The sequence below is a fragment of the Corvus hawaiiensis genome, chromosome 5 (genome assembly GCF_020740725.1).
Source record: "Corvus hawaiiensis isolate bCorHaw1 chromosome 5, bCorHaw1.pri.cur, whole genome shotgun sequence".
Lineage (NCBI taxonomy): Eukaryota > Metazoa > Chordata > Aves > Passeriformes > Corvidae > Corvus > Corvus hawaiiensis.
The window spans coordinates 2550753-2577904 of record NC_063217.1 but is presented as its reverse complement, the minus strand read 5'-3'; the positions used below and the strand labels follow the sequence as shown (position 1 = coordinate 2577904).

The following is a 27152-nucleotide window of genomic DNA, read 5'->3' as shown; positions in this document are numbered from 1 at the left end:
GGCTGTACAGGGCTGCAGTGCCCATTCCCAGGACCACCCTCCCCAGTGCTGGTCATCCTGGGTATCCATCCAGCTGTGACACTGGCAGCAACTCCATCGTCCCTGAGAAGGGACCAAGGACTGCCACCCAAAAAGCCAGCCCCGATGGGGACCCCCTGCAGCAGCAGGGTCCTGCGGTGCAGGAGGAATGAGTGCCACAGCCTGGGGGGGCTGCAGCCCCAGCCCACCCCAGCCCCACACCCCGGGGCTCCCCAGACCTTCAGGGTCTCCATCCAGCGCTGGTGCCGCTGCTGGTAGTAGACAACAGAGCAGTAATGGCTGGTAGGGCTGTCCCCTGCTCCTGCGTGGATCACGTTCTGCCAAGAGGAGATACCTCGAGATCAGCCCAAATCACCTTGCTGGGAGGGAGAATTCCCATCTGAGCCACCCCCTGAGCCGCCCCTGCCCACACCTCCCTAAACGCCATCCCCACCACCTCCTCCAGGCCTGGTGCCACCTCTGAAGGGACACATGACCCTCCCAGGGCACGCCAGGGCTTGGCCCTGTGGATGCAGATGGAGGATGCATCCCTGGACCTGCCCAGCTGGACCCTCAGCAATTCCAGCCCGTTCCTCAGGAGCCAGGTAAGAACTGATGTGAGAACACCTATGGAGAGGCAAGAGCCAGCCTGGAGAGGTGACACTTGGGTCTGACCCCTCCCTGCCCTCCTGCCAGCCTCCAGCTCCTTCCCCTCCTGCCTGTCCTGGGAGGTGGCCAGGAGTTCTGGCTGCTCTCAAGGGAGGACGATTTTCTCTCTATCCCTTCACAGCATTTTCCCATATTTTTATTCTATTCCCAGATCTCTATTCCGGGCAGCTCCAGGGGCTCCAGTGGCCAAAGAGGCTCCTCCAACTGGTTTTGCTACTGGAGCTGGTGGCTCTGCCCGAGGTGAGGTGACACGGGGGACACCTGCCGTACCTGCACCACATTTCCTGCCTCGTCACAGACACACACAGTCACCTCCACGTTCTTCTGCGTCTTCTTGTTGCCCTTGTCGAACTCACCCTGCACCAGCGTCAGGTAGATGTCGTTCCGGACATCACCTGGGGGGGACAGCCCCGTCAGCCAGGTCCTGGCACTGTGCTGGCACCCCCAGGGACCCCCAGGATTGTCCCCTCCAACACTTGCCTGGCATGATGACCTCCGGGTAGCCCAGCTTGCGAGCCACCGCCGTGCTGCGGTCCACCAGGTGAGGGTAATCCTTCCTCACCTGGCTCAGGTCTCCCCACAGAATCTTCAGGGACACCCAGAGCCCTGCAGGGACCACAGTGATTTTTCAAGGGGTGACAGCAAGAGCTGGGGGGATCCAGGGCCACCAGAGACCACAGCAAGTCCTCGACCCTGCAGGGGCTGCCCCACATGACAGATGGCCCAGGGAGGAGTCTCATGGCACGGGGTGTGCACAGGGGACACGGGGTCTCTACCTTGTCCCTTGTGGTTGATGTCCTTCCCCTCCACCGCCTTCCGGATCATATTGTGAAGGAAATCGCCATCAGCAGCCACCCTGGAAAAGCCACATTTAGGGGAAAAACCTTTTCTCTGATCCGTGCACCTCTTGTCCCCTCGCAGCTGGTGTCCCTGTGCCAGCCAAGCCCTGGAGTGCTGCTCCCTGCCCGCTGCCCCCCCCAGCATTGTCCCCCAGCACTCCCCCTGCCCTTGGGGCTCACAGGTGGACGGGGATGAAGTGCTGCTTGTCCTCGTCGCTGTCACACGTCCTCTTGGTGATGTCGGTGATGTCCATCACTGCAGGGACACAGAGGTGGCACCGTGGCGGGGCTGGCACCCCCAGCCAGTGATCCACACCCAGAACAGGACCGTGGGGGGAGGTGAAGGCAGAGGGGCTTGCGGGGCCAGCCATGCAGAGGTTTGGGGTCTGCAGGCAGGGAAAGGGGACAGTGGGAGCAGCCCAGGGACATCACAGACCCTGGTGTGGTGGCTGGGGGGAGGTGACAGGTGGTGGCACGGGCGTCCCTGGGGGTCTCCATGGAGCCCACCCCCACCTGAGATGCCGAAGGGCCGGCGCAGGCCCGTGCTGAGCTTGCGGCTGTGGCTGTCCCGCAGGTCCATGCGTCCCACGCGGATGATCTGGCACACCAGGAACAGCCGCTCCCGCTTCAGGTCCGTGCTGCCCAGGTCCTGGGGGACAGGGGCTGTGTGACCCTGGCAGCACCGCAGGGGACGTGCCAGCGCCAGTGCCAGATGATCACGGAGTGCCCAGGGCTGCGCAGGGGGAACCAGCGGGCACAGAGCTTCCATAGGTCCCTGTCCCTGTGGGGATAGTGGGCACACAGCCCCCGCTGCCCTGGGGGATTCTGTGCATCCCACGAGTCCCAAAGCCCAGGAATGGGGACAATGCTGGGTTCTATGGCCCCACAGGTCACCCCCGGCCAGGCAGCCCGGCGAGCGGGGGACAACCTGGCACGGTGTAAGGATGGCAGGGTGGCCCTGCACCCCAGCTCCGGGGACACTGGGGAGAGGACCGTGTCCCGCGGGTGCTGCCCCTGCGCCAAAACCTTCCAGCGGCGCTGAGGGGAAGGGACAGGGACATGCACAGCGCGTGGGGACACGTGGGGACAACATCAGCGAGCAGAGCAGGGGGCGGAGATGGGCGAGAGCCGGGGGGCGGCAGCGGGGCCGAAGTGCTGATGCTGCTCATAAACACTGATTTTCCCGGCTCATTTGCATATCGATGGCTCCGCGCCGTCCCGGGGGTCAGCGCTGCGCTGCAGCCAAAGCGCTGAGTCAGCGGGTGCCGACGGGCGAGGGACGGGCAGGGGGACGGGGCACCCCGAGACCCCCAGCACCGGGAGCGGACCCCGAGAGGCAGCGCCCGGCACGTCCCGGCGCCAGGGCAGGGGTCTGCGAAGAGGCTGGGGGTACGCGAGCAGGGGAACTGGAGGGGGTTCGGCTGCTCGCGAGGGGACACAGGGGACCCGAAATGCTGCGGGTGGGGCAGCTCTGCAGGAGGGGGCGGCGGGCGGCAGCAGCGCGGCTCCCCCGAGGTCTGCGCTCACCGTGAACACGACCTTGAGGTTGTTGAGCAGCTCGATGTCCTGCGGGACCCCGGTGCTGGCCCAGCGGATCACGTAGTTCTCGCTGTGAGGCGGGTGATGGTTGAGGTGGGCACCGGGATGGCAGAGTCCCTGCCAGCTCCCACCGCACAGACCCTTCAGCCCACCAGTGTGCCCAGTCGCGGCACAGGGCCGGCCCAGCCTGGCTGTCCCCAGTCACCCCACTGGTCACCTCGCCAGTGCCTGGGGCAGGACGAGCCACGGGCTGTCCCATGGGACACGGCTGCATGGCTGGCACGGCACAACGAACCCTCCCGCTCTGGAGAAGCTCTTTGGGAAGGGACGTGTCCCTTCCCCCTGTGACACCCGCTGGGTCCTGCTGGGCTGGGCAGGATGGGCAGCCTGGGGGATGCCACAGGGAGCAGCGGGACAAGAACCCGGCACAGCAGGGGCAGGGGTCTGCCCTGCGCCCCACCTGATGATGCGCTGCTCGCCGGGGTCGTACAGGGCCATGAAGAGCTGCGCCTCCTCCCCGATGTGGCAGACGAAGTTGCGGACGCAGAGGTAGAGGTTGTGGGAGGGCGAAGCGGCCCCGTGGGTGCCGTGGCCTGGTGCTCTCTGCTGCGGGCTCTGGGGGGCACGAGGTGGGGGGCACAAGGTGGCTCAGCCCTGGGCACAGCCCCTGGCATGGGGGGCATCAGGCTCTGGGCATGACACGGCCAGGCTGCGGGGCCAGCAGCGGCCTCACCGTCTCCTCCTGGATGCGCTGCGTGAGGGTCTGCGCCGCCCTCCTGTGCGCCTGGAAGAGGCTGATGACGCTCGTCCTGTCGGGGTCCAGGATGTTCTCGTCCTCGTCCCGCACCACCAGGTCCAGCGCGAGGATCCTGCAGGGGGCGGGATGGGGTGAGGAAGGACCGGGGCGGGGCACGGGTCTGTGTGTCCCGCCAGGACTCACTTGTCCTTGCACAGGGTCTGAGGGGGCAGGACAGATCCGACTGGGAAAGCGGACAGGAGCCGGGCAGCACCAGGGACACTCCTGTCCCAGCCACGGCTCGTCGGCCATAGCCCTTGGCCAGGTGGCTTGTGCACCTGGTGGCACATTTACTGTCCCCAGCCATCACGGGACAGCCAGCTGGGATGATGGGGACACAGGGACAGCCAGCCAGAACAGCAGGGACACAGGGTGCCCCAGGGACACGCAGCTGGGATGATGGGGACACAGGCACACCCAGACAGGCTGGCAGGGAGCACCCCTGAGCACTGCACAGCCTGTGCCAGGGGCGGATTTGGGGTCTCTGTGCCCCATCCCCGCCCTCACTTGTTGCCGTAGTCCATCTTGCCGGTCACCTCCTTCCTGAGCCGCAGGAGCTGGTCCTTGGGCAGTGTCCCTGAGAGCAGCTGCGACCGCTGCTCCATCAGCTCCTGCATCATCCTCTTCACCTGCCCGTACCGCTCCGTCTGCCCGGCCTGTGGCAGCACCAGAGGGTCACTGGGGTCACCAGGTATCCCCCACCGTGCTTCCAGATCCCCCGGACCCCCAGACCCCCGACCCTCACCACATAGAGCTGCTTCCAGATGGTGGCCCACTCCCGCAGCGTGGTGGTGATCTCCTGCACCATGGGCATCTCGGCGGGCACCACGCTCTCCTCTGTCCTGGGGGAGGCACAGGGACCCCTGGAGACCCCGGCTCCACAGGGACCCTGCACAGGGCAGAAGGTGGAGCCCACCACCCCTGCCCGTGCCCCGGACCTACCCCTGCTGCTCCACCACGGCGCCCTTGAGCCGGATCAGCGAGGCCGGGAAGATGCCCTGGGGGAGCCAGAGTCATCAGCACCCCCGGGCTGGGAGACGTCCCTCGGGGGGGCACGGCTGGGGGCTCCCAATGCCACAGGGTGCCCAGCCTGCCATGCCCCCTGCACCCCTGAACCCAAACATCCTCCCAGGGACAGAGCAAGCCACTGTCCATGCCCCCCTGTGCCCCCCCCAGACACCCAGCAGGGACAGGGAAAGCCACCAGCAGTGCCCCTCCTGCCTCCAGGACCCCGGCATCCCCTCACCTACCTGGGCAGCCCTGTTCCGGAGCGAGTACCCGCAGTACCAGCCTGCGAGGGGAGGGGACATCATCAGCCAGGCTGGGGGTCCTGGCCCCCACTGCAGGGACAAAGGACAGTGCAGGAACCCATGTTGGGGTGCACCCGGGGGTCCCCCTTACCCTCGGAGGCCTGCAGGATGCGCACCATCTCCCCAATCTGCAGCGGGAGGTGATGCTCCTGGGTGCGCGGGAAGTTCCACACGGCTGTGGGGAGAGGAGCTGGGAGCTGGGATCCCTGCCCAGAGCCCCTCACCAGGCCCCAGGCCCTGTGCACCTGCACCCCACAGCCAGCCCCCCACAGCACCCCAGCAGGCCCCGTTCAGCCCCGAGAGATGGGGCAGACTCCCAGCCCCACAAACAGCGTGAGACCCCCAAGCACCTCGACCCCACACCCCAGAAGAGCCACGGCACAGCCTGCACAGGGCTGGGGGCACAACAGAAGCCACCAGCCCCCTCCCCAGCCCTCAGGGGTCTCCTATGGGACCCTCGTGCCTGCCACCCACACCCTGGGTGCCGATGGTCCCAGTCCTGGCACAAGCAAGTGTGGGGAGGCAAGTGCCAGCAGAGCCCCTGTCCAGGGCTGGTGGCTCAGGGACAGGTCTGTCTGGGGACAGTGGAGCTGGTGGCAGGGGAGGGGGGCGGTGGGGACAGGAGCTCTCCGGTGGCCAGCCACTTCCTGCCCAGCAGCACTGTGGTTGTCCGTGTCGCTATTTCTGGCCTCAGGGACAGCTCTGGGGCAGGCAGCCCTGGTTTGGCCCCCAGACTGGGGGACAGTATCCCTGCATACGGGGGTCCCTGGTAGGACCCTGCCTGTGCCCACCCTTGAGTCCCAGCCAGGGCCAGCTCATATTGCAGCACCCCCAGACCCTCATGGCTCGTCGGGACCCCTCATGCTGACCCTCACACCTTGGGGCACTGGGAGCCCCGAGGTCCCACGGGACCCCTCCCATCACTCTGCACTCCCCACGAAGACCCTGAGCCAGCTGGGACCAGCAGTAGCTCAGCCCTCACTCAGGTGCTGCCCAGGACCCTGCAGAAGCTCAGCCCTCGCTCCAGCACTGCAGACAGTGCAAGGGAAGGGTGCAGGAAACGGCCCCGCAAGAAACGGGAAGAGGCACAGGGCTGCCAGAGCCAGCACAAGCTGGTGGTGCTGCAGGGAGTGGGGGTGCCCACGGCTGGTACAGGGCACAGGGAGCCCAAGCTGGGGGTGATGCAAGGAATGGGGGTGCCCAGGGCTTTGCCATCACCAACACCGAGGCAGCTGCAAAACCCCAGCTGCAACCTGAGGCAAATTATTGGGGTGTCTCAAGGCTCCCCCAGAGCCTCAGCAGGCGGGCTGAGCCCAGACCCGCAGCCTGGAGGGAAGCCAAGCCTCCACCCCAGTGCTGTGCCCCAGCGCTTCCCACTCACACCAGCACCAGCTCTGGAGCCTCCTGGCACCTGTCCTGCTTGGTGCCCTTCCCTGAGCCTTCTGTCACCAGCCCTGCAGTCGCCACTACCCCCCTGTTTGTTCCTGCACCCACCAGCCCACCCAGCACCGGGGGGACCTGGCCCCCTCCTCGCATCACCTCACAATGGCACCAGCCCGGCACCATTGCTGCCATCACCCAGCTGCCACCACCTGCCACCACCACAGCCGGGGGTACCACGGGTGTCGCCACACCCTGAACACCCCATCCCACCAGCCCTGCGCCCCTCCAGGAGAGCGGGAGCCTCCACAGGGCCCAGCGCCCGCAGCCCCCACTCACCCACGCCATACTTGTCCTTGATGGGCAGCCAGGGCGCCATGGCCACCGGGGCACCGGAGCCGTGCCGCGGGGACCGGGGCGCTGCAGGGCCACTGGTGGTTCCTCCTGCTGCACTCGCCGTGTCACGTGTACCCCCAGCTTGTGAAACCTCCGCTTCCTCAGCGCGCTCTGAGCACAGGGGTCCCACCCCACCATCCTGCACCGCCACGAGCCAGGGCAGCGCGGTGGAGATGGAGCCCCTGGGAGCCCCACACCACCCACCCAAGAGTCTGGGCTCAGGGGTCACTGGCAAGATGGTTCTGGTCACTGGAGTGGGTCATGTGGTGGCACGGTGACCTCCCTGGCTGAGCACCACGGCCAGAGCCCGCAGCCAGCAGGACATGGGCCTGGACATGGGATCATGGAGTGAGTGCAGCTCCAGACACGCCATGGCACGAGGAGCCACGCGGAGCCGTGTGCCTGTGACAGCCGTGAGCTCCCAACCGGCACCACCGGGATGAGGCTTCTGCCGTCGTGGCTGGGTCTGGCTTGTCCACATCTCCATCCCTGTCCCTTGGTGCCCCAGGCCCAGCTGTGCCAGCGCTGGCTCCGTGCCCCGTCCAGCCCTCCGCAACCACGGCACTGGGAGCAACGGCTCAGCACCAGCCACTTCCTTCCTCCTGCTGGCCACACTCGGCTGTCCGGCACTGGTAGCTCCACAGGGATGGGGGCTTGGCCAGGCCCACACCCCTTCATGGCCACACTGCCCGGGACCCTCTGACCCTCCCGAGTCCTGCTGCCACTGCACTGCTGCTCCCACAGATTGAACCATGTCTCTCTCCATCAGCCCCTTGGAGCCAGCACCCGGCTCCTTCCCTGCACCCCCACCCCCTTGCATGTCCCCAAATCCCCTGCAACCTGAGCCTGCTCTGGGGTCACCCCTGGGTGTAGCCCCCCTGCCCCACGGGTCAGCCCCAGGACAGACCCCCTGACCAAAAGCCGGCCCTGAGAAGAGCCATGGGGCACGAAGAGCCCCGGAAGAGAGAGAGACCGGGTGGGTTTGGGATCAACCAAAGCCGGGCATAAAGCGATCCTGCCGCGGCACTCCGGTGCCACCACCTGGGCCGAGGTGCGAGGGCGGGACCGGCAGGAGCTGCAGGAGCGGCCGGAGCCGCCACACCGCACGGCAAAGCTCGGGATGTGCCGCCAGATCCCCGCCACTGCACGGACCCGCCCGCGCCGGGGCTGGCAGCACCGGGGGTGAACAGAAGGAAATGTGGCACGGGCACCGGTGTGGCACGGGCACCGGCGTGCGGGGACTGCCGGGGCTCTCGGAGAGCAGGAGCCGCAGGCGTGGCACTTCCCGCAGCCTCCGAGGCTCCCGGTTCCTGAATTCCCGCAGTCCCGGGGCCAGCACGCACCGCTCGGCCGCCGCCCAGCGCTGCCCGGTGCGTGGCTCTGTCCCATGGCGCCGGCGGGAGCTCTGGCCGGCCCGGGCCGCCGGGACCGTTCGCCGGTCAGGGAGCTCCACCTGCCGGTCCCGCCGGGAGCCGCCGCGGCCGAGGGTGCTGCTTCGTGTGCGGGGCGCCGGTACGGGATGTCCGGCATCGGGATGTCCGGCATCGGGATGTCCGGCCACGGTACGCCCAGTGCTGGTACGGGGTGCGCCGCTCCGGCAGCAGGATGCCCAGCACCAGTATGACCAGCACCATTACGAGATGCTCCGGTACGGAAGGACCGACACCGTTACGGGATGCCCGGCTCCAGTACACCCGACAGCAGTACAGGATGTCCCGCATGGGGATGCCCGGCACTGCTACGGGATGCGCCGGTACAGGATGCACGGCTCCGGTACTCCCGGCCCCGCACCGGGATGCCCAGATCCAGTACAGGATGCCCCGCACCAGCACCGAGATGTCCGGTACCGGAAAGCCCCGTCCCGATAGGGGCTGCGGGCGGGCTCGGACTGCAGCCGCGCCCGGCTCGGAGCCGCACACCGGAGCTGGCAGCGGAGAGCATGGGGCAGGGCGGGGCTGCGGCCGGAGCCGGGATCGCTGCCGGGGGTGCCGGGGGGTCCCGGCGGGGACCGTCCGCTCCCGTCCCGCCGCCACATCCGGGCCCCGCCCGGCGCGGGCGCTGATTGGCTGCCGCGGGCGGGGCACGTGACGGCGCGCGGGTCACGTGACCGTGTCCCCAGGCAGGGCCCGCGGTGGCGCGCGCAGGTGAGCGGCGGGACCGGAACCGGAACCGGGGCCGGAACCGGGCCCGCGGCCCGGGAGGGTGCGGGGGACCCGCCCCTGACCCGCCCCCGACCCGCCCGCTCCGCTCCGCTGAGGTCCGGCCCGGTGCCGGTGCTCAGGTGCCCGGTCCGGACCGTCCCGTACAGGTGTTCCGCCGACCCGGTCCGGCCCATCCCGTTCGGGACCGGCCCTCCCGAGGTGTCCGCCCTGCCCCGCAACCCCTGTACCCCGCGTCGGTCCGGTCCGCACGCACAGCGCTGTCCGGTCCCCGCACTCCGCTCGATCCTGCGGGGCTCTCCCGGTGATCCATCCCCTTTCTCCGGTTCCCTGCCCGCCCGCCGGTTCCCTGCCCGTTCTCCCGGTCCCCCATACGCCGGCTCTGTTCCTGGTGTTCCCGGCCGTGTCACCCCTCCACACCTGTCCGTGCCCCTCCGCCCGCATCCCGCGCCCGTCCCTGGTACCCGCGGGTCCCCGCACCCCGCGGGACGGGACGTGGCACTGGGCTGCACCGGGCTCCTTCCCGGGACGTAGGCGAGGGTGGGTCAGCGCCGGTCCCGCTCCACCCCCGCCCGCCCTCGCAGCTCCGGTGTCCCCGCCATGGCCGGCTCCGGGGCCCCGGGCCCCCTGCCCGGGCCCAGCGGCCCCGGCTCCGCGCTGGAGGAGGAGGAGGAGGATGAAGACCCGTCCCTGGACTGCGACGGCGACCTGGAGGTGAACCCCTACGATGGGCTGCCCTTCTCCTCCCGCTACTACGAGCTGCTGCGACAGCGCCGGGAGCTGCCGGTCTGGACCACCAAGTACAGCTTCATGGAGCACCTGGAGGGCAACAGCGGCATCGTCCTGGTGTCCGGACCCCCCGGCACCGGCAAGAGCACGCAGGTGAGGGCAAGGGTAGCTGGAATGCCCGGCTCTACCGGGGGCTGCATGTGGATCCTCCTGGACCCCACGGCAGCGCCTGAGCCGTGCGACACACACGGAGGGGGTGCCGGGCCCCCCGGGAACGCTGCACTGAGCCCGGCGGGGTGGGCGGGCACCGGGAAGGGCGGGCACGGGGACGTGCCAGGGCCGGCACTGGGCTCCGGGCGAAGCCGCAGCACGAGTCGGGAAGCGGTGCCACGGGAGCAGCTGGCACGGGAGGTGGCAGAGGGAGGGGGGAACGGCCGCTCCCGGAGCTGGGCCTGGTGCAGGGGCAGTGGCAGGGCTGGGGTGCCAGAGCCCTCCCCGCCGCCCTGGGGAGTTGGACGCAGTTGCTGGTGACACTCGGGAACGGCACCTGGCAGACTTTGACCAGGGAAGGGATTGCGGCAAGCGGCGGCGCAGCTGTGGCTGCTGCGGGGCCGGATTGGGCTGGGTCACCCACCGCAGGCTATCGGGGTGTTGGCCTTGGGTTCGAGGTGCTCAACCAAATCACCTCCCTGGGTGTGACCTGCTGAGTTTCTGGGCTTGGCTGGCGCTGCCGGATTTGGGGAATAAAGCCCCTGTGCGGGCCCCAGGGCTGGTGTTTTTGGGTGCAGCACCGTGCCTGCAGTCCCTGCAGGGCGCTGGGGCGCTGAGACACAGGCACCACTTGTGGGGGGCTCAGAGGTGACAGGAGGAAGCAGGACTCAGGTCCCTGGTGCCCAAGGGACATCCATGTGGCCTTGGCACTGTCCCACACCACCTGGCCAGGCGCTTGGCCAGCAGCTGCTCCCTGGTGAGCCCTTCCCTGTCTCTCTCTGGGGTTTCCCAGGCCATTGTCCCGTGTCCCTAATGTGAGATCAGGGCCGTGGTGTCCCGTACCGGGGCAGGAAGCTGCGGGTGTGGGGCCATGGAGCTCCTGTTACAGTCTGTGGGGCTCCAAGATGACAGGAGTGGGGAGGGAAGATCCTGCTTGGGCTGTGAGTGCCTCTGAACAGCCCCTGGCCCCAGAGATCCTGCAGCCAGATCCCTGAGGAAGGTCCCTGTGCCCTTTGGAGGGGTGCAGCGGGGAGGGGACAGTCCTGGGGCCACGCTGACCCGCGCCCTGTCCCACAGATCCCACAGTGGTGCGCCGAGTACGCCCTGTCCATGCAGTTCACCCACGGGCTGGTGGCCTGCACCCAGCCCCATAGCCTGGCCGCCCTCAGCCTCTCGCTGCGCGTGGCCGACGAGATGGACCTGAACCTGGGCCACGAGGTGGGCTACTGTGTGCCCCACGAGGACTGCTGCACCGCCGACACCATCCTCAGGTACGGGAGGGACGGCGGGGCCCGCGCCGGGAGCACAGCGCCCTAATCCCACTGAGCTCCGCGTAATCCCTTAATCCAGCCTGGCCTCGCTGGAAAGCGGCGCAGGCTGCTGTGGGGAGGGGGCTGCTGTGGGGAGGGTGTGAGGCGTTCCCCCCAGCCAGGGGTCCGTGCTGATGGGGTGGGGCCGTGGCAGGTTCTGCTCGGATGAGATGCTGCTGCGGGAGATGACGTCGGACCCGCTGCTGCGGCAGTACGGGGTGGTGGTGCTGGACGAGGCGCAGGAGCGCACGGTGCCCACGGACGCGCTGCTGGGGCTGCTCAAGGACGTGCTGCGCCAGCGCCCGGCCCTGCGGCTCGTGGTGGTCACCTCGCCCGCCCTGGAGCCGCGGCTGCGTGCCTTCTGTGGGGACCCCCCCGTGGTGCGGATCCCGGGGCACAGCTCCCCGCCGCAGCTGGTCTACCGGGAGCCATCGGCCCACGGGCACGTGGCCGCCGCTTGCCAGGCCGTGCTGGACATCCACCGGCGCCAGGAGCCCGGCCACGTCCTCATCTTCCTGGCCAGCGAGCAGGTGGGCTGAGGGGGGAACAGGACAGGGGAGGTTTGGGGTGTCCCTCCTCTCACTGGGGAGCGCTGAGGATGGCAGGGGCAGCTGGGGTTAAACTGGGGGAGCTGCGGCTCCTTTGCAGAGGGGCCGTGGGCGCTGGGAGGTGGGCACGGGGCATGGCGCAGCACCCTGAGCTGGGGATGGGGACACTGCGGGTGTCAGTGGGTGTCACCTGCGCCCCCTGTCCTTGCCCAGGAGATCTCCGAGTGCTGCGCTGCCATCCAGACAGAGGCCGTGGCGCTGAGCCCGGCGCTGGGCCCGCTGCTGGTGCTGCCGCTGCACCCCGGCGTGGGCCGGGCCACGCAGCGACTCTACGAGACACCCGAGGAGAGCCGGGAGCGGCGCGTCATTGTCACCCACTGGCTCGGGGACTCGTCCTTCTCGCTGGGCACCGTGCGCTTCGTCATCGACTCAGGGCTGGAGCTGCGCAGCGTGAGTGGGACAGGGCACGGGTGGGGGTCTGGCTCTGCTCCGGGGTGCAGTGGGCTGTGGGATCCTCCCTGCCGTGGTGTTCCAGGCTGGGAGGAGGGGTGTGCCCCGGGGGAGGTGGCAGCGGTGGCCTTGCGCTGGCAGGTGAGGGGCCTTGGGGGATGGCAGGGGTCCCCTGCGGTGTCCCCCTCACAGCCTCCCGTAGGTGTACAACCCTCGCATCCGTGCTGAGTCCCAGGTGCTGCGGCCCATCAGCCGGAGCCAGGCCGAGTCACGCATGCAACGAGCAGCTGGCAGCCCCCCAGGTGAGACCTGTGCTGCAGTGTCCCCCCTCGGGGCTGTTGTGCCACCCCACCGGGACCGCCGGCAGCCACTGGCCCAGCACCTGTCCCCACCTGCCTGTGCCATTGCCCTGTCCCACCTCATGGCCCCTCTCCTGCAGGCACCTGCCTGCGCCTGTACTCGGAGGCCTTTGAGCAGCGCCTGCCCCCCAGCCCCGCGCCCCACGTCAGCGAGACCAGCCTGAGCCGCCTCGTGCTGCTGCTGAAGCGCCTGGACATCGCCGACATGGGCCAGTGTGACTTCCTTGACCGCCCAGGTAGAGCCCCTTGGGGCCAGGCGTGGCGTGAGGGGCTGGAGCAGAGGGACACGACGGGGCAGCCATAGCTGTGGCCATCACCACGGCCTGGGTGGTCTCTGGAGAGGGACTGCAGGCCTGGCAGGTGCAGGACAGGGTGGGCGAAGCTGCCTGATGTCCCACTCCAGCCCCCGAGTCGCTGATGCAAGCGCTGGAGGACCTGGACTACCTGGCAGCCCTGGATGACGATGGGAATCTGTCGGAGGTGGGGATCATCATGTCGGAGTTCCCACTGGACCCGCAGCTGGCCAAGGCCCTCATCGCCTCCTGCGAGTTTGACTGCGTGGAGGAGATGGTCAGCCTGGCCGCCATGCTCACAGGTACCGTGTGGGGGGCTTGGGGGGCCCTCAGGAGCCAGCACTGCCAGGGAGGTGCTGGGGGCACACAGTGACCCCCACTGCCCACCCGCAGCGTCCCCCTGCTTCATGCCCCTGTCCACGCACCTGGAGGAGGCCGTGGCACTGCGCCGGCGGGCGCTGCTGCACCCCAGTGGGGACCACTTCACCCTCATCAACATCTTCAATGCCTTCCAGCAGCGTGAGCATGGGCGGGGGCTGGGGGTGGGGGGCTTGCAGCCCTGTGGGCATCCCACAGACTCCTGTGTGTCTCCTGTATCCCCTGCTCCTCCCAGTATCCCAGACCCCCTCATGTGTCCCCTGCCCTGGAGCTACATTCCTGACCCCATCCCAGTGCCCAGCCTGGCTGGGGGAGGTTCTGGGGGGTCCCAGTTCTAGCCTGGGGGCTGTGCCCTCTGCTCGATCCCTGTCACCACTGTGTGAAGGGGTCAGAGACAGGGGGAGCAGCAGTGCTTCTGTGGCCTCCAAGCCCCCAACCCAGCGAGGTCTCTGCTCACCTGTCCCCATCCCCATAGCACCACTGTCCTGTCCCCACATCACTGACCCCACTCTGCTACCCCATCCCCACATCACTGATCCCGCTGTCCCCTGCCCACGTCACTGACCCCGCTGTCCCCTGCCCACGTCACTGACCCTACTGTCCCACCCCTGTCCCCATGTCACTAATTCCACTGTCCTATCTCTGTGCCCACGTCCGTGACTCCACTGTCCCATCTCTGTCCCCATACCATTGACCCCACTGTGCCATTCCCATCCCCGTGTCGGTGACCCCCCCTGTGCCATCCTCATTCCCATGTCATCCCTATCCCATCCTTGTCCCCACATCGCTGACCCCGCTATCCCATCCCTGCCCCATGGCACTGACCTATGCCCCTGTGCCATCCCTGTCCCCACATCGCTGACCCCGCTATCCCATCCCTGTCCCCACATCACTGCCCTCGCTGTGCCATCCCCGTGGTGCTGACACCGCTGTCCCTCCTGCAGACGCCGGCGACGAGGGCTGGTGCCGGAAGCACGGGGTGTGCGCCGAGGCTCTGCGCCTGGCGGGCACCGTGCGCGCTGAGCTGCTCGAGGTCATGCGCCGCATCGAGCTCCCGGTCTCGCCACCCGCCTTCGGCTCTGACGCCAACGCCCTCAACATCCAGCGGGCCCTCATCTCCGGGTACTTCCTCAAGGTGGGCCCAGGAGGCTGAGGGGAGTTATGGGGGAGCTGTGGGGGGTGTGCCAACCACCCCACTCCTTCCTGGTCGCTCCCAGGTCGCCCGAGATATCGACGGCTCCGGCAATTACGTGATGCTGACACACAAGCACGTGGCCCACCTGGCCCCCGCCTGCGGGTACCTGCTGCGGCCACCCCCACGCCGCCTGCCCCCCTGGGTGCTCTACCACGAGTTCACCATCTCTCAGGACAACTGCCTGCGCGTGGTCTCGGAGATCCAGCCCCAAATGTGAGGGCTTGGGGACGGGGAAGGACAGGTCCTTACAGGGGCTCCCTGTAGCCGGCTGACCCCCCGCTGTCCCCACAGGCTGGTGGAGTTGGCCCCCCAGTACTACCTGAGCAACCTGCCGCCCAGCGAGGGCCGGGACCTGCTGATGGAGCTGCGGGAAAAGGTGGTGGTGGTGGCGGCAGAGGATGCGCCGGCAGAGCCGGAGTCGCTGGCAGAGGCGGCCGGACGCGAGGACGAGCAGGGGGACGTGTGCGTCCTGCAGTGAGCCGGAGCAGCGGAGCCCCGCGGCGGGGCTGCCTGGGCTTGGCCGTGACCCTGGGGACAGGGGAGCCACGGGGAGGCCCCAGGGAGGCCGTGCGGCTGCAGGGGCTGTCCCAGGTCCCAGGGAGGTGCAGGCACTGCCTCAGCGCTGCGCTGCGGTCAGTCGTGGGCCAGCGGCTGTGGGACAACCCCGGCACCTCAGAGCGTGGATTGGGGAGCGCTGGCCCCGGCCGGGGGAGTTGTGTGGGCCCTCCCCACTGGGCTCCTTCACCCCATCTTTCCCGGGGGTGCTGCAGGGCTGGAGGCATCGCCTGTCCCACTCCCCCTGCACCCCGGGCTGAGGGGCCACGCAGGGGTCCCTCCTGTATAAAGTTTTGTGACCTTTACTCCTGGCTTTGTGTCCATGACTGCAGCGAGGGGTCCAGCTAGGGTGGGGTCCATCCTGCCGAGGGACATCGCCACAGAGGGGTCCAGCCAGGGTGGGGTCCATCCTGCCGAGGGACATCGCCACAGAGGGGTCCAGCCAGGGTGGGGTCTATCCCTGCTCCTCCTGTTTCCCAAGGGCGGTTTCTGTCTGTGAGGCCTCACTGCCCTCCCACCCTTGTTTCGGGTGCCAGGCTGGGATCCCTGGCCTTTGCATCAGGGCTTCCCCTCTGTGGTTGTGGTTCTTCTGCAGAAGCCAAGGGGAAGCTGTGGTTGGCGAGGGGCCCCCAGAACCTGCCATCAGCGTCTGCTTCCCCCAGACAGGACAGGATATGGGTGCGCCCGCGGGCAAGGTGCCCCATCCCCTCCCACCCCCGTCGGGGTTCCCTGCAGTGCTACAGCCAAGGGCTGAGCTGCTGCCTGGAAGCCTGGGGGTCCTGGCTCTCCCTCCCCTCCCCGCAGCCCACACAGAGGCTTCATTCTGCTCAGGGAGGGGCCCGGATGTCCCACTGCCCCCTTATGGCCTCAAAAGGTGAGGACTGGGCTCCCCCAGCCTCCCACAGACCCCACTTCCCCTTTGCTTTCTAGAAACTCCAGAAAGTACGTGAAAGGGTACAGCACTCCCCTGCTGGGGCGGGATCTGCTGTGTGTCCTCAACATGGGCTGACATCGGTGGGGTGGCAAAGGGACAGCTGGTGACCATGATGATCTCTGTCCCTAGGTCCTCATCTCTGCACAGTGTCCCATGGGACATGCAGTGGCCCGAGGAGGGGAGGGAAGGGGTGAGACAACCTGGGGCATCACCCCGAGCCTCTGTGGAAACCCTCCCCTCTCCTCGGGGACTCACTGCAGCCCATCCAGAGGGGCCCAGCCCTGAGCTGCCCCTCTCCAGACCCCCAGGACAGGTGCTGAGAGACCTCGCTGGTCTCCCCCACCCTGTAGCAGGGCACTGCGGGGGCTCTGTGCAGCACACGGTGATGTGCAGACCCTCAGGTGGTGCCAGGGCTCAGCAGGGGAGAGCTGGGACCACCCAGAACCCCGACACCATCCCAGGTGCCCAGCACTGTCCCTTGCCTGGCTGTTCCCATGGTGACCCATCCTCTGGCATTTGAGGGCAGGGCAGGGGTGTCCGGTGCCCCCTGCCCTGGGAAGTACCAGCGGTGAGTCCCAGGGCTGGGTGAGTGGGGAGGGGGGGGCAGTGGTGGACTGAGCGTGGGTCTCATTCTCCTGTTCTGAGAACTGTGATGCTGCTGTGGCTGCACCTTGGGGTGGCCCCATGGAGTCCAGCCCATATAAGACCACAGCCCCCGGCCCTTCTGAGCCTGCAGGAGTGACACACCAGAGGTAGGCACAGACCGGGAGGGTTGGGGGGTCTCGGGGGGGATTCTGCTTCAGGGGTGCTGCTCCCAGAGCTGGGGGCTCTGCCCTGGCTGGCCCCACTGGCTGTGCCCCTCTCCTGGGTTATGTCCAGCTGGGACTGCCCTTCCCCTCCCCTTCCCCTTCCAGATGCTGGTGCTGGTGGTACTGGTGCTGTGCCTCGTGCCTGCGGAACCCCTGACTGCCTTCCCCCCAAAGTGTGAGTGCTGCCCCCGGGGCACAGGGGAGGCCTTGGAGGGGGGACCCCCCCAGCTGGGGGAGCTGCAGGGACTGCAGAGGAACCGGAGGGAGTGGGAGGCATCCCAAACCCACATCCCTCTGATACATGTTGGGACAGCTCTGCTGGGAGATTGGAGGATGGGCATGAGGGTGATGTGGGGTGGGTATGGGGTGAGGGAGTGCAGGGATGGACATGGAGCGCAGGAGCAGGGTGAGGACTGTGGGACAGGATGGTTGTGAGGCCGAGGGCCACCCAGCCCCATGGGGGTGTGGGGGACAATCTGCCCCCACCACAGCCCGTGTCTGACCACAGGCTCTGCCTCTCACCTCCAGTCCAGGTGGGGAAGCTGAACCAGGACGTGGTGCTACGATGTGACACTTCAGAGCAGCACATCTACTGGACACTGAATGGAGACCAGGAGCCCATGGCCGAACTGGTGCCCGAGGGCCAGAGCCTCACCATCCTCGGCTTGGACCTGCCAGCCACGGGCAACTACAGCTGCTGGGCCGGCTCTGTCCTGCTGGACACCACCTACGTGGTGGTCAGCGGCACCGGTACGGAGGGGCATGGCTGGGGCAGCCGGGGGTGATGGGGTGCAGGGGTGGAGGGCTGAGCACCGGGAGATATTTGTGCCCAACCCGTGGGGCTGCACCAGGCAGGGTTGTGTGGCTGGGGGGAGCCTCACCAGTGCCATGCAGGGAGGGGGTATCACTCCCAGCCCCATGCAGCCCCTGACCAGTCACCCCTCGGCCCCCTCAGGCGAGGAGGAGATCAACGTGTCCTGCCAGGCTGAGTCCTACAACGGCTCCTTCCACTGCTCCTGGCCCGGGCCCCCCTCTGCCGTCTTCCGTGCCCGTCTCACACGCAGGTGGGTGCCCCAGGACCCCCCAAACCTACCCCAGCCGCACGGCCACCTGCCCCTAAGACCTGCTCACACCTCCCTCCCCACAGCAACGGCTCCGTGGGGCCATGGATGCCAGTGGCCAGTAACCATGGCCAGTTCAACACCAGTCTGGCAGACCCCTTGTTCTGCCCCTTCGGAGAGGAGCTGCACCCGCTCCAGCTGCACCTGGAGGGGCTCTCGGACACCTCCTACCTCAACCTCTCCAGGCACTTCTTCCTCCGTGACATTGGTGAGCTCAGGGCAGGAGCAGCAGGGTGGGGGTGCCCAAGAGGTACTGGGGGCTCCAGGGAGGGTCTCAGCCCCTGTTCTGAGCCCCCTCTGCCCACAGTGCGTCCTGACCCACCCCAGGAGCTGACCCTGCAGCAGCGGGGGGAGCAGCTCCACCTGGCCTGGGCCCCCCCGGCCTCCTGGCCGCTCCCCAAGTCCTACTTTGCGCTGCTCTACCATCTGCAGTATGAGCTCCACAACGGCACCCAGGTAACAGGAGGCTCCCTGCACAGGCTACCCCATGTCCCCACCCTGCCCTGTGCCCACCCTGCCCCATCCCTGACTCTTCCCTGTGCCTGGGAAGATGCTCAGCCACAGCCCCCTCCTCACTCCGCTGCTTCCCTTCTTGGGATGGTGAATTGTCACCCCTGCTCTCCCCAGTGCTGCCCAGGTCAGGGGCTGCTGGTGCCCCCCTCCCCGAGGGTCTCCCTAGACCGTGCCCTGCCCCCTTTGCAGGTTGAGCAGTTCATGGAGGGTGCAGAGGAGACACCGGTGCAGGCGGGCGCGCGGCGGGTGCGCATCAGCTGCCGGGACCCCTACACTCCCCCGGCCTGGAGCCCCTGGAGCGCCTGGATGGACTTCAGTGCACCCCAGTAACACCGGCTTCGAGGGTGCTGACCCTACAAACGGGCACCTCCTTTCCCCAGAACCCCCCTCCCTTTACAGCTCAAAAAAGGCTTTTTTTCCCCCTATTAAAACGCTGGGATCAGCTTTGCTACCACAAACCCTGGTCAGTGTCTGTGTGGGAAGGGAGGTGCTGGGCACCCACAGCTCCCCGAGGGGCTCCCAGCTGGCACAAGACTCGGTCCATCTGCGTGGCTGGGACAGGCTCCACCCGTGCTCCAGCCCAGCTCGGGGACAGGCGGGATAGAGGGTCCCCACAGCCCTGCCCAGCTACACATGGGTTCACTGGACTTCCCTAATCCTCGAAAAACCCTCCCAGCTCCGCCTCCTTTCTGGGGACTGTGGTGGGACAACGTCCCCAGACACAGGGGCAGCACCCAGCGAGCAAGTCTTGGGGGCAACCCCCTGTCCCCACATCCCAGGGAGCAGGATCCCATCCTGACCCCAAGAGCGCCGGTCACAGTGGGGGGTGGGATCCGGGACCAATTGCCACCACTGGGGGGCTCAGCTCCCACTGAAAGTGTGGCTGTACCCCACAATGTTCCCCCCTCTCTGTCCCCGTGGCGTGCCCAGGTCGGGGGTGAGGGGCTGCACCACGCAGGAGAGAACCCACACCCCTCCATGAGCCCCCTTCCCACAGAGCCCCCCACGCCCCTGCCCCACCACAGACCCCTGGAGCACAGCCAGGGGTGCTCCCCGCCCCCCCTTTCCCCCCCGAGACGGGCCGGCTCCGGGTGATGCCACGGGGCTTTATTGAGGTGCTTCCGCACGGGTCTGGGCCGGGACCCCCACCCCGGAGAGGCTGGTGAGTGTGTGTCCCCACGGGCGCTGCCCTCCCGGGGGTCCCGGGGCAGGCGGGCACGCAGAAGTCCGGGGGACCCGTGGAACGTGGGGACAGAAGGACCGGGGTTCCGTGAGTCCAGAGAGGTCCAGAGGGTGCCAGGGAGCCATGGCCCGGGGCGCAGGAGTCGGGGGTCTGGGGTCCGGCGGAGGAACCGGGGTCCGGTGGTGGGGCTGGAGATCCGGTCCCGGGACCGGGGGTCCAGTGGTAACGGTAGGGCCGGGGTCCAGTGATGGGACCGGGACTCCAGGGGTCGGGTCACGGCGGGGCCAGGCCGCCCAGGCGCAGCTCCTCGCTCTCCAGCATCTCCCTGGAAAAGAAGGGCCGGGCTAAGCCCCTCACCTCCCGCGCCCCCCGCGCCCCCCCTCGCGTACCGGTACGCGGCGATCTCCGCCTCCAGCGCCATCCGCAGCCGCAGCAGAGCCGGGTACTCCCGCAGGCACCGGGCCATCTCCGCCTCCGCCGCCCCGATCTCCCGCTCCAGCTCCGCCACCCGCTCCTGAGCCGGGCCGTCAGCAGCGGCGGGGCCGCGGGGCGACCCCCGGGATCCCCGGCAGGGCCCCCGCACACAGGGACCCCCGGCCCGACATCCTCCCCACAGGGAGCCCCGCTCGGACCCCCGCCCACAGACCCTCGGTCCGACCCCCGCCCCGAACCCCACCTACACGGAGTCCCGGCACCCCTGGCCCGACCTCCGCTCGCACGGACCCCTGGAACTCCGCACCGCCCCCCGCCCCGCACGGATCCCCGGGCAGATCCCCGCCCCACACGGACCCGCGGGATCCCCAACCCCGCACCGACACCCACCCCCAGGGACACCCGGTCCCCCACCCCACACAAACCCCACATCCCAGTCCCACCTGAACTCCCCCATCCCATCCCGCGCCCGCTCCCTCCCGGGGCCCCCCAGCCCCATCCGGACCCCTGACCCCCGCCCCTCCCCATTCCCCTCCCCCCCTTCTCCCCATCCCTCCGGGCATCCAGCTCCAGCACCGCCCCTCCCTCCAAACATCCACCCCCCCTCCTCACATCCCAGCCCCCATCCCCGCTCCCTCCCAACCCCCAGGCGCCCCCCGGCCCCCCCCCATCCCGCACCTGGTACTTGGCCAGCTCCCCGCTCCGCCGGTCCCGCAGCCCCTCCAGCTGCCGGTGTAACGCGCCCACCGCCCCCCGCAACGCCTCCACCTCGGCGGCTCGGGCTCGCAGCAGCCTCCGGTAACCGGCGGCCTCAGCACGGGCACGGAGCACCGCCTCGCCGCCGCCGCCCCACCGGCACCGGGGCCGGCCCTCGGCCGCGCTCATCCCGGTGGTAATGCGGTTCCACCCCTCCGCGTCACGGAACCGCAGCCAATCCCGCCGGTACCGGGTGTCCGACTCCTCCCGGTAGCAACGGAGAGGGGGAGCCGGCAGAAGCCTGTCCCCCAAAAGTGGGGTGAGGGGCTGCAGCATGGTGGATAGCGGCGGGGTGGGGGCCAAGGTCGAGTTCAGGGTCAAGGTCATCGCTGTTACACCCCTTCCCCCTTCATTCCCTCCATCATCATCAACAGAGGCTGGAGTCGGGCTGGATGGTCCTGGCGGGGGGGAACCCCCACTTAGGGGGTCACTGAGGAGGGGGTGCAGCGATTTCCCAGAAGGAGGGGAATTCAGCCCCTCTGCACCCCACGAGTGTCCTGTGGGTCACACCAAGGCTCAGGCCACGGGAGGTGATGGCAGTCCCGCAGGGAGTCGGGGACTGGTGCGATCCATGGGTATGGGGGGCACCCCGAGTCCATGGCGGGGGGCTGCGGGGGCACGTCCAGGCCCAGGGAGCTGACAGACCAGTGGGTGGGGGGCCGGGGGCCCAGGCCATCAGTCTGTCCCACCACTGGGGGGCTGGGGTGGCACGGTCCTTCATCCAGCCCGGAGGGCACAGATGGAAGCCGGAGGTGGCAAACTCCGACCGGGATAAGGCAAGTGGTGCGGGTGGTGCAGACCCCGCTGTGAGGGTGGGGGGTTTCCAGCACCAGGAATGGGAGGTCCAAGCCATGCCCTGCTCCAGGTGGGCTGGGGGCTGTGGGGTCCAAGGGGAGCCAGCCTGACCCACGGAGCTGCTGGTGGGGGAGCTGCAGAACCCTGCCAGGTGTGGGGGCCCACTCCTGGCCCACTCCCAGGGGTTCCGGGCAGGGGGCTGCAGGTGTCCATGGGGTGTAGAGGCCCAGCCCTTGACTCCCACAGGTCTGGGCAGGGGGCTACAGACATCTGTGGGGTGCAGGGGCCCAGCCCTGGGCTCCTGGGGGTCAGGCAGGGAGCTGCAGAGGTCCATAGGGTGTGGGGGTCCATCCCCGGGCTCCTGGGGGTCCAGGCAGGGGGCTGCCCACAGCAGTGCTCCAGGTGGGATTTGGTGAATCTTTGAGTCCAACCACAGGGGCTCAGCCTCCCTCCTGGGTGGTCCTGGGGGGCTGTCCATAGCAGGGAGGGGGCTGCCAGTGGGGGGCTCCCAGGAAGCTGCAGCCCCTTCCCTGCCATGGTCCAGACTCAGAGCCCACCGGGCTCCCACTGCCACCTCCAGGCACATCAGCAGCACCCAGGGCCCTCACACCACAGAGGCCACCCCCGAGACCGACGTCACCTTGTTGTCCTCGGCCCAGGGCTGGAGGTTCTGCAGGGCGTAGAGCGAGGAGTTGTGCATGCAGAGCGGGTCCTGCGGCAGCGGCTGCGCCAGGCTCTTCTGGAAAGCCTCCTGCTGCAGGTGCAGCATCAGCCGGTTGGCCTGCTGCCGCTCTGCCTCGCGCTCCTCCGCCGTCTGACGCCTGCAGACACCCACCGTTGGCACGGACCGCAGCTGGCACTGCCACGTGCCAGTGGGCTACTGCCCCCCAGCCCTGTCCCTCATCTCCTTACTACTGCCATGTGCCACTGTGGCACATCCCACAACACCAGCAGACCTCACCCAGCCAGGCACAGGGGGTGCCACGGTGATGGGCAGCCCATCCCATCCATTCCTGGTCCATCCCAGTCCCATCCTCTCCCAGAATGTGGGGCTTGGGTGCAGCACAGGGTAGCTGCTGGAAGGATGTGGGGTTTGGGGCTGCCAGAGGGATACTGGGGTGGCTTCCAGAGGGATATTGGGGTGGCTGACAGAGGGATGAGGGGATTGGGGCTGTCAGAGGGATGGGGGGCTCATGGTTGAGGCGGCTACCCCCGGGCCATCCTTGTTACCTCCACTTGGTGCGGCGGTTCTGGAACCAGGTCTTGACCTGGGCGTCCGTCATTTTGAGCGCCTTGGCCAGGGTGGCACGCTCGGCCGAGGCCAGGTACTTCTGCCGGTGGAAGCGCTTCTCCAGCTCACAGATCTGCACCCGGGAGAAGGATGTCCGCGGCTTCTTGCGCTTGGGAGGCGTCCGGTTCTGGTACGGGTGCCCGATGCGCCGTGTCGCCGCGAAGGGCGACAGCGCGGCTGCGGGGAGAGCGGGGTGATGTGGGCTCAGGGGGACCCCGACAAAGCACAGCAGAGCAGGACCCTGGGGGGATGTCAGGGGGCTTGGGGCCATGGGGATGGGGAGCTCAAGGGGGGCACGTTGGCATGAGGAGCTCTGCGGGGGCCACTGGGACTTGGAGCTCCAGGGGAGACACCAGTGCTGCCTGGGAGAGGAGGGGAGGGGGACACCCAGTGTCGTCCCCACCCACTCCCCCAGCTCAGGGACCCGGGGGCAGCTCAAGACATGGCAGGAGGGAGGATCCTTCCCCTTTCCTACCCCACGGCACGATCCCTCCCCAGCCCAGCGGTCGGCACTGGAATGTCGGGGTGAATGGGCTGGCCCCGTCACAGGACTGATGTGGAACCATCAGGCTCCGACCGCACAAAACCACCCTCCCCTCACACCGAGCCCTGCCGCAGCCCCCGAGGAGCCGTCGCGGCACTGCAGGGGCCGCCCAGCCCTGCCAGAGAGGGGATGGGACCGCAGAAGCTGTTGGGAGGCAGACAGTGTCTCTTTCCATGTGCCAGCAGTGCCTGAGCTGGTCACTAGCAGCTGCCCGAGTGCCAGGGGCCGGGGAAGGGGCTGTCCCTGCCCAGCTGAGGTGTGAGCCAGCCCCGGTGAGGCCAACGTGCCACATCCCAGCCCCAGAAGCTGCCAGAGCTTCAGGGAGCATCAGAGTAGTGAAGAGCATGGAGGAAACAGAAGGCTTGGCGGGGTCAGCCCCCAACGCCTGCACCCCTCCTGCTCTGGCAGCGGCCTTGGCCAAGCCATGACCCCATGGCCCCATATCCCCATGGCACCACAGCCGTCACCAGGGCCAGCACCGCATGGGCAGGGCTGCACATGGCCGGGACCATGGGTAGCCATGGTGCCCCAGGCCCCCATGGCACAGGGATGTGGGGCACAGCCCCACAGCAGCCCAGGGACCCCCTGGCGCCCACAGACCCTCCCTCCCACCCGCACCCAGGAGGCCACCTGGCCGCCGGCGGGGGCAGACACGGTTGGCGCAGGTGGAGCCATGCAGTCGGGGGGACGGAGGCCCCCGCGCCCCCTCCCCGCACGGGGCGGCCCCTCGCCGGGACCAGATGCCTCCTGCCCGCAGCCCACCCCAAGGCCAGCGGTGCTGAGTGATGGCTGCGGCTGGGAGACCCCGTGCCGGGGAGGGGCCGCCCCGTCCACCCAACGCTGGCGCCAGGCAGGAGACGAGGACGTCACCCGCCACCCCTGCGCGGGGACGGTGCTTCGTCACCGCTGCGATGGCGGGGTGGGCCGGGAGGCGAACACGGTTCTGCTGGCGCCCGGGCGGGACCACCACAGCCCCTAGCCTCCCACCCCACACCGCCCCATCGCCCACACGGCCGGCACTCGGCCCCCAGCCCCGCACGGCCTCCAGCCTTGTCCCCGCGTGTGGCCACACACTGTGGACGTGGCAGTGCCGCCATCTTGGGCGGGAGCAGAGCCGAGCCAGGCCGGGGGTCTCCGGCACCCGCACACGGCCCCAGTGCCCGGGACCCCAACCTCAGCACCCGCTCCTGCTACTCGGGGGTGCAGCAACCAGCACAATCCCCCCAGCACTGGTGCTAAACCCCCACCACAGCGCGCAGCCGCAGCCCCACCGGGCAGCACCACAGCCCCTCGCCGCCTCCCCAACACCTGCATCGCCACAGGGCCGCCCTGGCCTCTCCCGCAGCACCGCATTGAGTGTTCCACACTGATCCCTGCACGTTCAGATCTGGGATCCCACGCCCAGACACCCCACAGATGCCCCCCACCACCGCGCCCACCGTCCGGGGTTCACAAGGCTGGGGCATCTGCTCTGTGCATGGACAGGCTTTGTCCTGCAGTCCCACGGTGAGTCCCCCACCGTGCAATCCTGTCCCCACAGAGCCCCCACACCACATCTCACACCCCGCAGAGCCCCTCACCCTACCCTGCGTTCCAAGGGAGCCCTCACTCCGCACCCCACAGAGCACCCACCCCACAACCCGGCTCCCCACAGCCTCCAGCAGCTCCCGGTTACAGTGGGACAGGGTCGCCACCCGGCGCCTCCGAACCGGGGAAAGGACCAGACACGGAGTGGAGCTCGAGACCGGAGCCTGGTGGGACCCCTCAGGCTCCACCCGGAGCTGCCGGACTCTGTCCGGTGCCGCGGTGGAGCCTCCGGTGGCCGCGTCTACCCCGAGCCGCTTTCGCGGGCCCCGACGGCGGCGGGCGAGGACCGGGCGCTGTGGGAACCTGTGGAGCGCACGGTCGCCATCCCAGTCCGGTCCCCGCGTCCGCTCCGACCCGCGCCGCGCCGCGCCCGCCGCGCCGCACCGCACCGCACCGCCCCGACGGAACCCCGGGAGCCGCCGGTGCCGTGTGAATCCCTGGAGCCGTCAGTAGCCGCCGGTAGCCGCCACTAGCCGTCCCGCCCGCTCACCTGAGAGCCGGTCTTTGGCGATGCGGCGCGTGGTCTCCATCCAGGGGAAGGTGAGCCCCGGCAGCGCGGGCCCCGGCGGCGGCGCGGCGGGGGCGGCGGGCGGCGGGGCGGGCGCGGGCCGGTGCGCCGGGACGCGGATGACTCCGGCGGGCGGCGCGGCGGGCGCGGGGGTCACGTTCACGCTCACGTTCATGCTCATGTTGAGGTTGTAGGAGCCGAGTGGACCGGCGGGGCCGTACCCGCTGCCGTAGAGCCCGTAGTCGGGTTCTGCCGCCGGCCGGTGCGGCCCCGTGGGCTCCGGGCCGCCCAGGATCTGGTCGATGCCGAAGCTGATGGGCTCGTGGGGCGCGGGGGGGCCCCGGGCCGCCGCCCTCCCGCTCCATCCCGGCCGCGCTCAGAGCCGGCGGGGCGCGGGCATGGCCGGGGGGCGGCGGGGGGCGGTGGCGGGGACGAGCGCGGAGCGCCCGGTGCGGGTCAGGATGCGGTGCAAGGTGCGGGTGCGGGCCCGGAGCAAGGTGCGGGGCAGGTGCCGGGTGCGGGTGCGGGCCCGGGGCAGGGTGCGGGGCATGGCTCGCAGCCGCTGGCGGCCCCGGGGCGGGAGCGCGGGTGGGCTGCGGGCCCTGGCGGGACGCGCTTTTCTGCCCCGCTCCATCCGGACCGGCCGAACTCCCACCGCCTGCGCCCTGATTGGCGGCCGCGCCCCGTGATTGACATCCCGGGGCCCCGCCCCCGCCCCGGGGCCCCCCCGCCCCCGCCGCTCCGGGCCCCCGCCCCGGCTCCGGGACGAGCGGACGGGCCCGTCGGGTCCCGAGCGCCTGCGCCCCGCACGGTCCCCGGACGCCCCCCGTGCACCGACGTGCTCCGTACCCGTTCGCCCCGCCGGGGCGTCCGCCGCACCCCCCCCCCCCACACGGTCCACCGGAGCCGCGGCCGCACCGGGCAGCAGCGCGGCGCCTTTCCGCGTCCCCGCTCCGCCTGCAGCCCCGTCGGCGCTTCCAGCCGCCCCTCCCGGGGCGCACGAAGCGGTCCCTGCCCCAGCGCCGTTATCGCGGGGCGCACGGACCGGCTCCTGGGCTGCTCAGGGTTCGCTCCGAGCCCGGTTCCCGCCGAGCTCGTCCATACGGGAGTGAATGGATCTGGCGGCCCCGGAGCCGACGCGCCCGGTGCGGGGACCCAGGGGGTGTTCCGACCCGCCGTTCCCAGAACACGGACCCATCCCGGGACATGGATCCCGATCTCCTCGAGCCGCCGTTGCCGGTAGCAGGGACCTCGGTTCCCAAGAAACCGCCTTTCCAGGGGCACCGACCCCCACGCCGACCTTCAGTTCCCGGGCCATGAATCCCCGTTCCCTGGGACCTGCCGTTCCCGGTAGCATGGACCCCATTTTCCACGGACCAGACTGTTCAGGGCGATGGAGTCCGACACCCCTGGCCCCGCCATTCCCGGAGATAGACCCCGATCCCCGACCCGCAGTTCCCTGGGATGGACCCCGGTTCCCCGCCCCGCCTTTCCTGGTCACAGAGCCCGGTCACAGAGCCCAGCCCGGCTCCGTCGGCGGGCGGTA

The 27152-nt window shown here is 69.0% G+C and overlaps 5 protein-coding genes across 8 annotated transcripts in view; 2 read left to right on the top strand and 3 right to left on the bottom strand.

Annotated features, from left to right (window-relative positions):
• The window catches only part of LOC125326002 (dedicator of cytokinesis protein 2-like), a 45680-nt gene extending 38000 nt beyond the window's left edge, over positions 1-7680 (bottom strand). Inside the window, exons 1-15 of one of the 4 annotated variants that reach the window (XM_048303730.1) lie at positions 6902-7680; positions 5263-5346; positions 5112-5152; positions 4804-4859; positions 4607-4724; positions 4369-4517; positions 3799-3934; positions 3526-3680; positions 3054-3135; positions 2040-2175; positions 1707-1782; positions 1464-1543; positions 1168-1293; positions 958-1082; positions 258-356 (exon numbers count right to left, since the gene is read on the bottom strand). In XM_048303730.1, coding sequence (XP_048159687.1) covers positions 258-356; positions 958-1082; positions 1168-1293; positions 1464-1543; positions 1707-1782; positions 2040-2175; positions 3054-3135; positions 3526-3680; positions 3799-3934; positions 4369-4517; positions 4607-4724; positions 4804-4859; positions 5112-5152; positions 5263-5346; positions 6902-7085 — 1647 coding nt within the window. In that variant the 5' untranslated portion in view covers positions 7086-7680. Of the gene's footprint in view, positions 1-257; positions 357-957; positions 1083-1167; positions 1294-1463; positions 1544-1706; positions 1783-2039; positions 2176-3053; positions 3136-3525; positions 3681-3798; positions 3935-4368; positions 4518-4606; positions 4725-4803; positions 4860-5111; positions 5153-5262; positions 5347-6890 lie in introns of all 4 variants that reach the window. The other 3 variants (XM_048303731.1, XM_048303732.1, XM_048303733.1) reach the window with 3 other exon arrangements.
• A 1449-nt stretch (positions 7681-9129) lies between these two features.
• DQX1 (DEAQ-box RNA dependent ATPase 1) lies at positions 9130-15438 on the top strand. Its single transcript, XM_048303744.1, has 11 exons — positions 9130-9988; positions 11123-11316; positions 11510-11885; positions 12117-12353; positions 12556-12655; positions 12793-12948; positions 13116-13307; positions 13399-13524; positions 14328-14518; positions 14601-14791; positions 14870-15438. The coding sequence occupies exons 1-11, from the start codon at positions 9707-9709 to the stop codon at positions 15054-15056; spliced, it is 2232 nt and encodes a 743-aa protein (XP_048159701.1). The 5' UTR covers positions 9130-9706; the 3' UTR covers positions 15057-15438.
• Positions 15439-15517: 79 nt separating this feature from the next.
• Positions 15518-18954, top strand: LOC125326024 (interleukin-12 subunit beta-like). The gene is made up of 7 exons (XM_048303767.1): positions 15518-16819; positions 16982-17051; positions 17405-17626; positions 17832-17940; positions 18024-18205; positions 18305-18453; positions 18700-18954. The coding sequence occupies exons 2-7, from the start codon at positions 16982-16984 to the stop codon at positions 18838-18840; spliced, it is 873 nt and encodes a 290-aa protein (XP_048159724.1). The 5' UTR covers positions 15518-16819; the 3' UTR covers positions 18841-18954.
• Positions 18955-19602: 648 nt separating this feature from the next.
• On the bottom strand, positions 19603-21315 carry LOC125326029 (alpha-internexin-like). The gene is made up of 3 exons (XM_048303775.1): positions 20804-21315; positions 20083-20207; positions 19603-20018 (listed from the first exon to the last, which is right to left on the bottom strand). The coding sequence occupies exons 1-3, from the start codon at positions 21206-21208 to the stop codon at positions 19967-19969; spliced, it is 582 nt and encodes a 193-aa protein (XP_048159732.1). The 5' UTR covers positions 21209-21315; the 3' UTR covers positions 19603-19966.
• Positions 21316-21461: 146 nt separating this feature from the next.
• Positions 21462-25971, bottom strand: TLX2 (T cell leukemia homeobox 2). Its single transcript, XM_048303770.1, is given in 4 exon segments — positions 21462-22497; positions 22907-23144; positions 25589-25946; positions 25948-25971. Coding segments are annotated over 4 exon segments (837 nt in total). The 3' UTR covers positions 21462-22280.
• Between the last annotated feature and the right edge of the window lie 1181 nt (positions 25972-27152).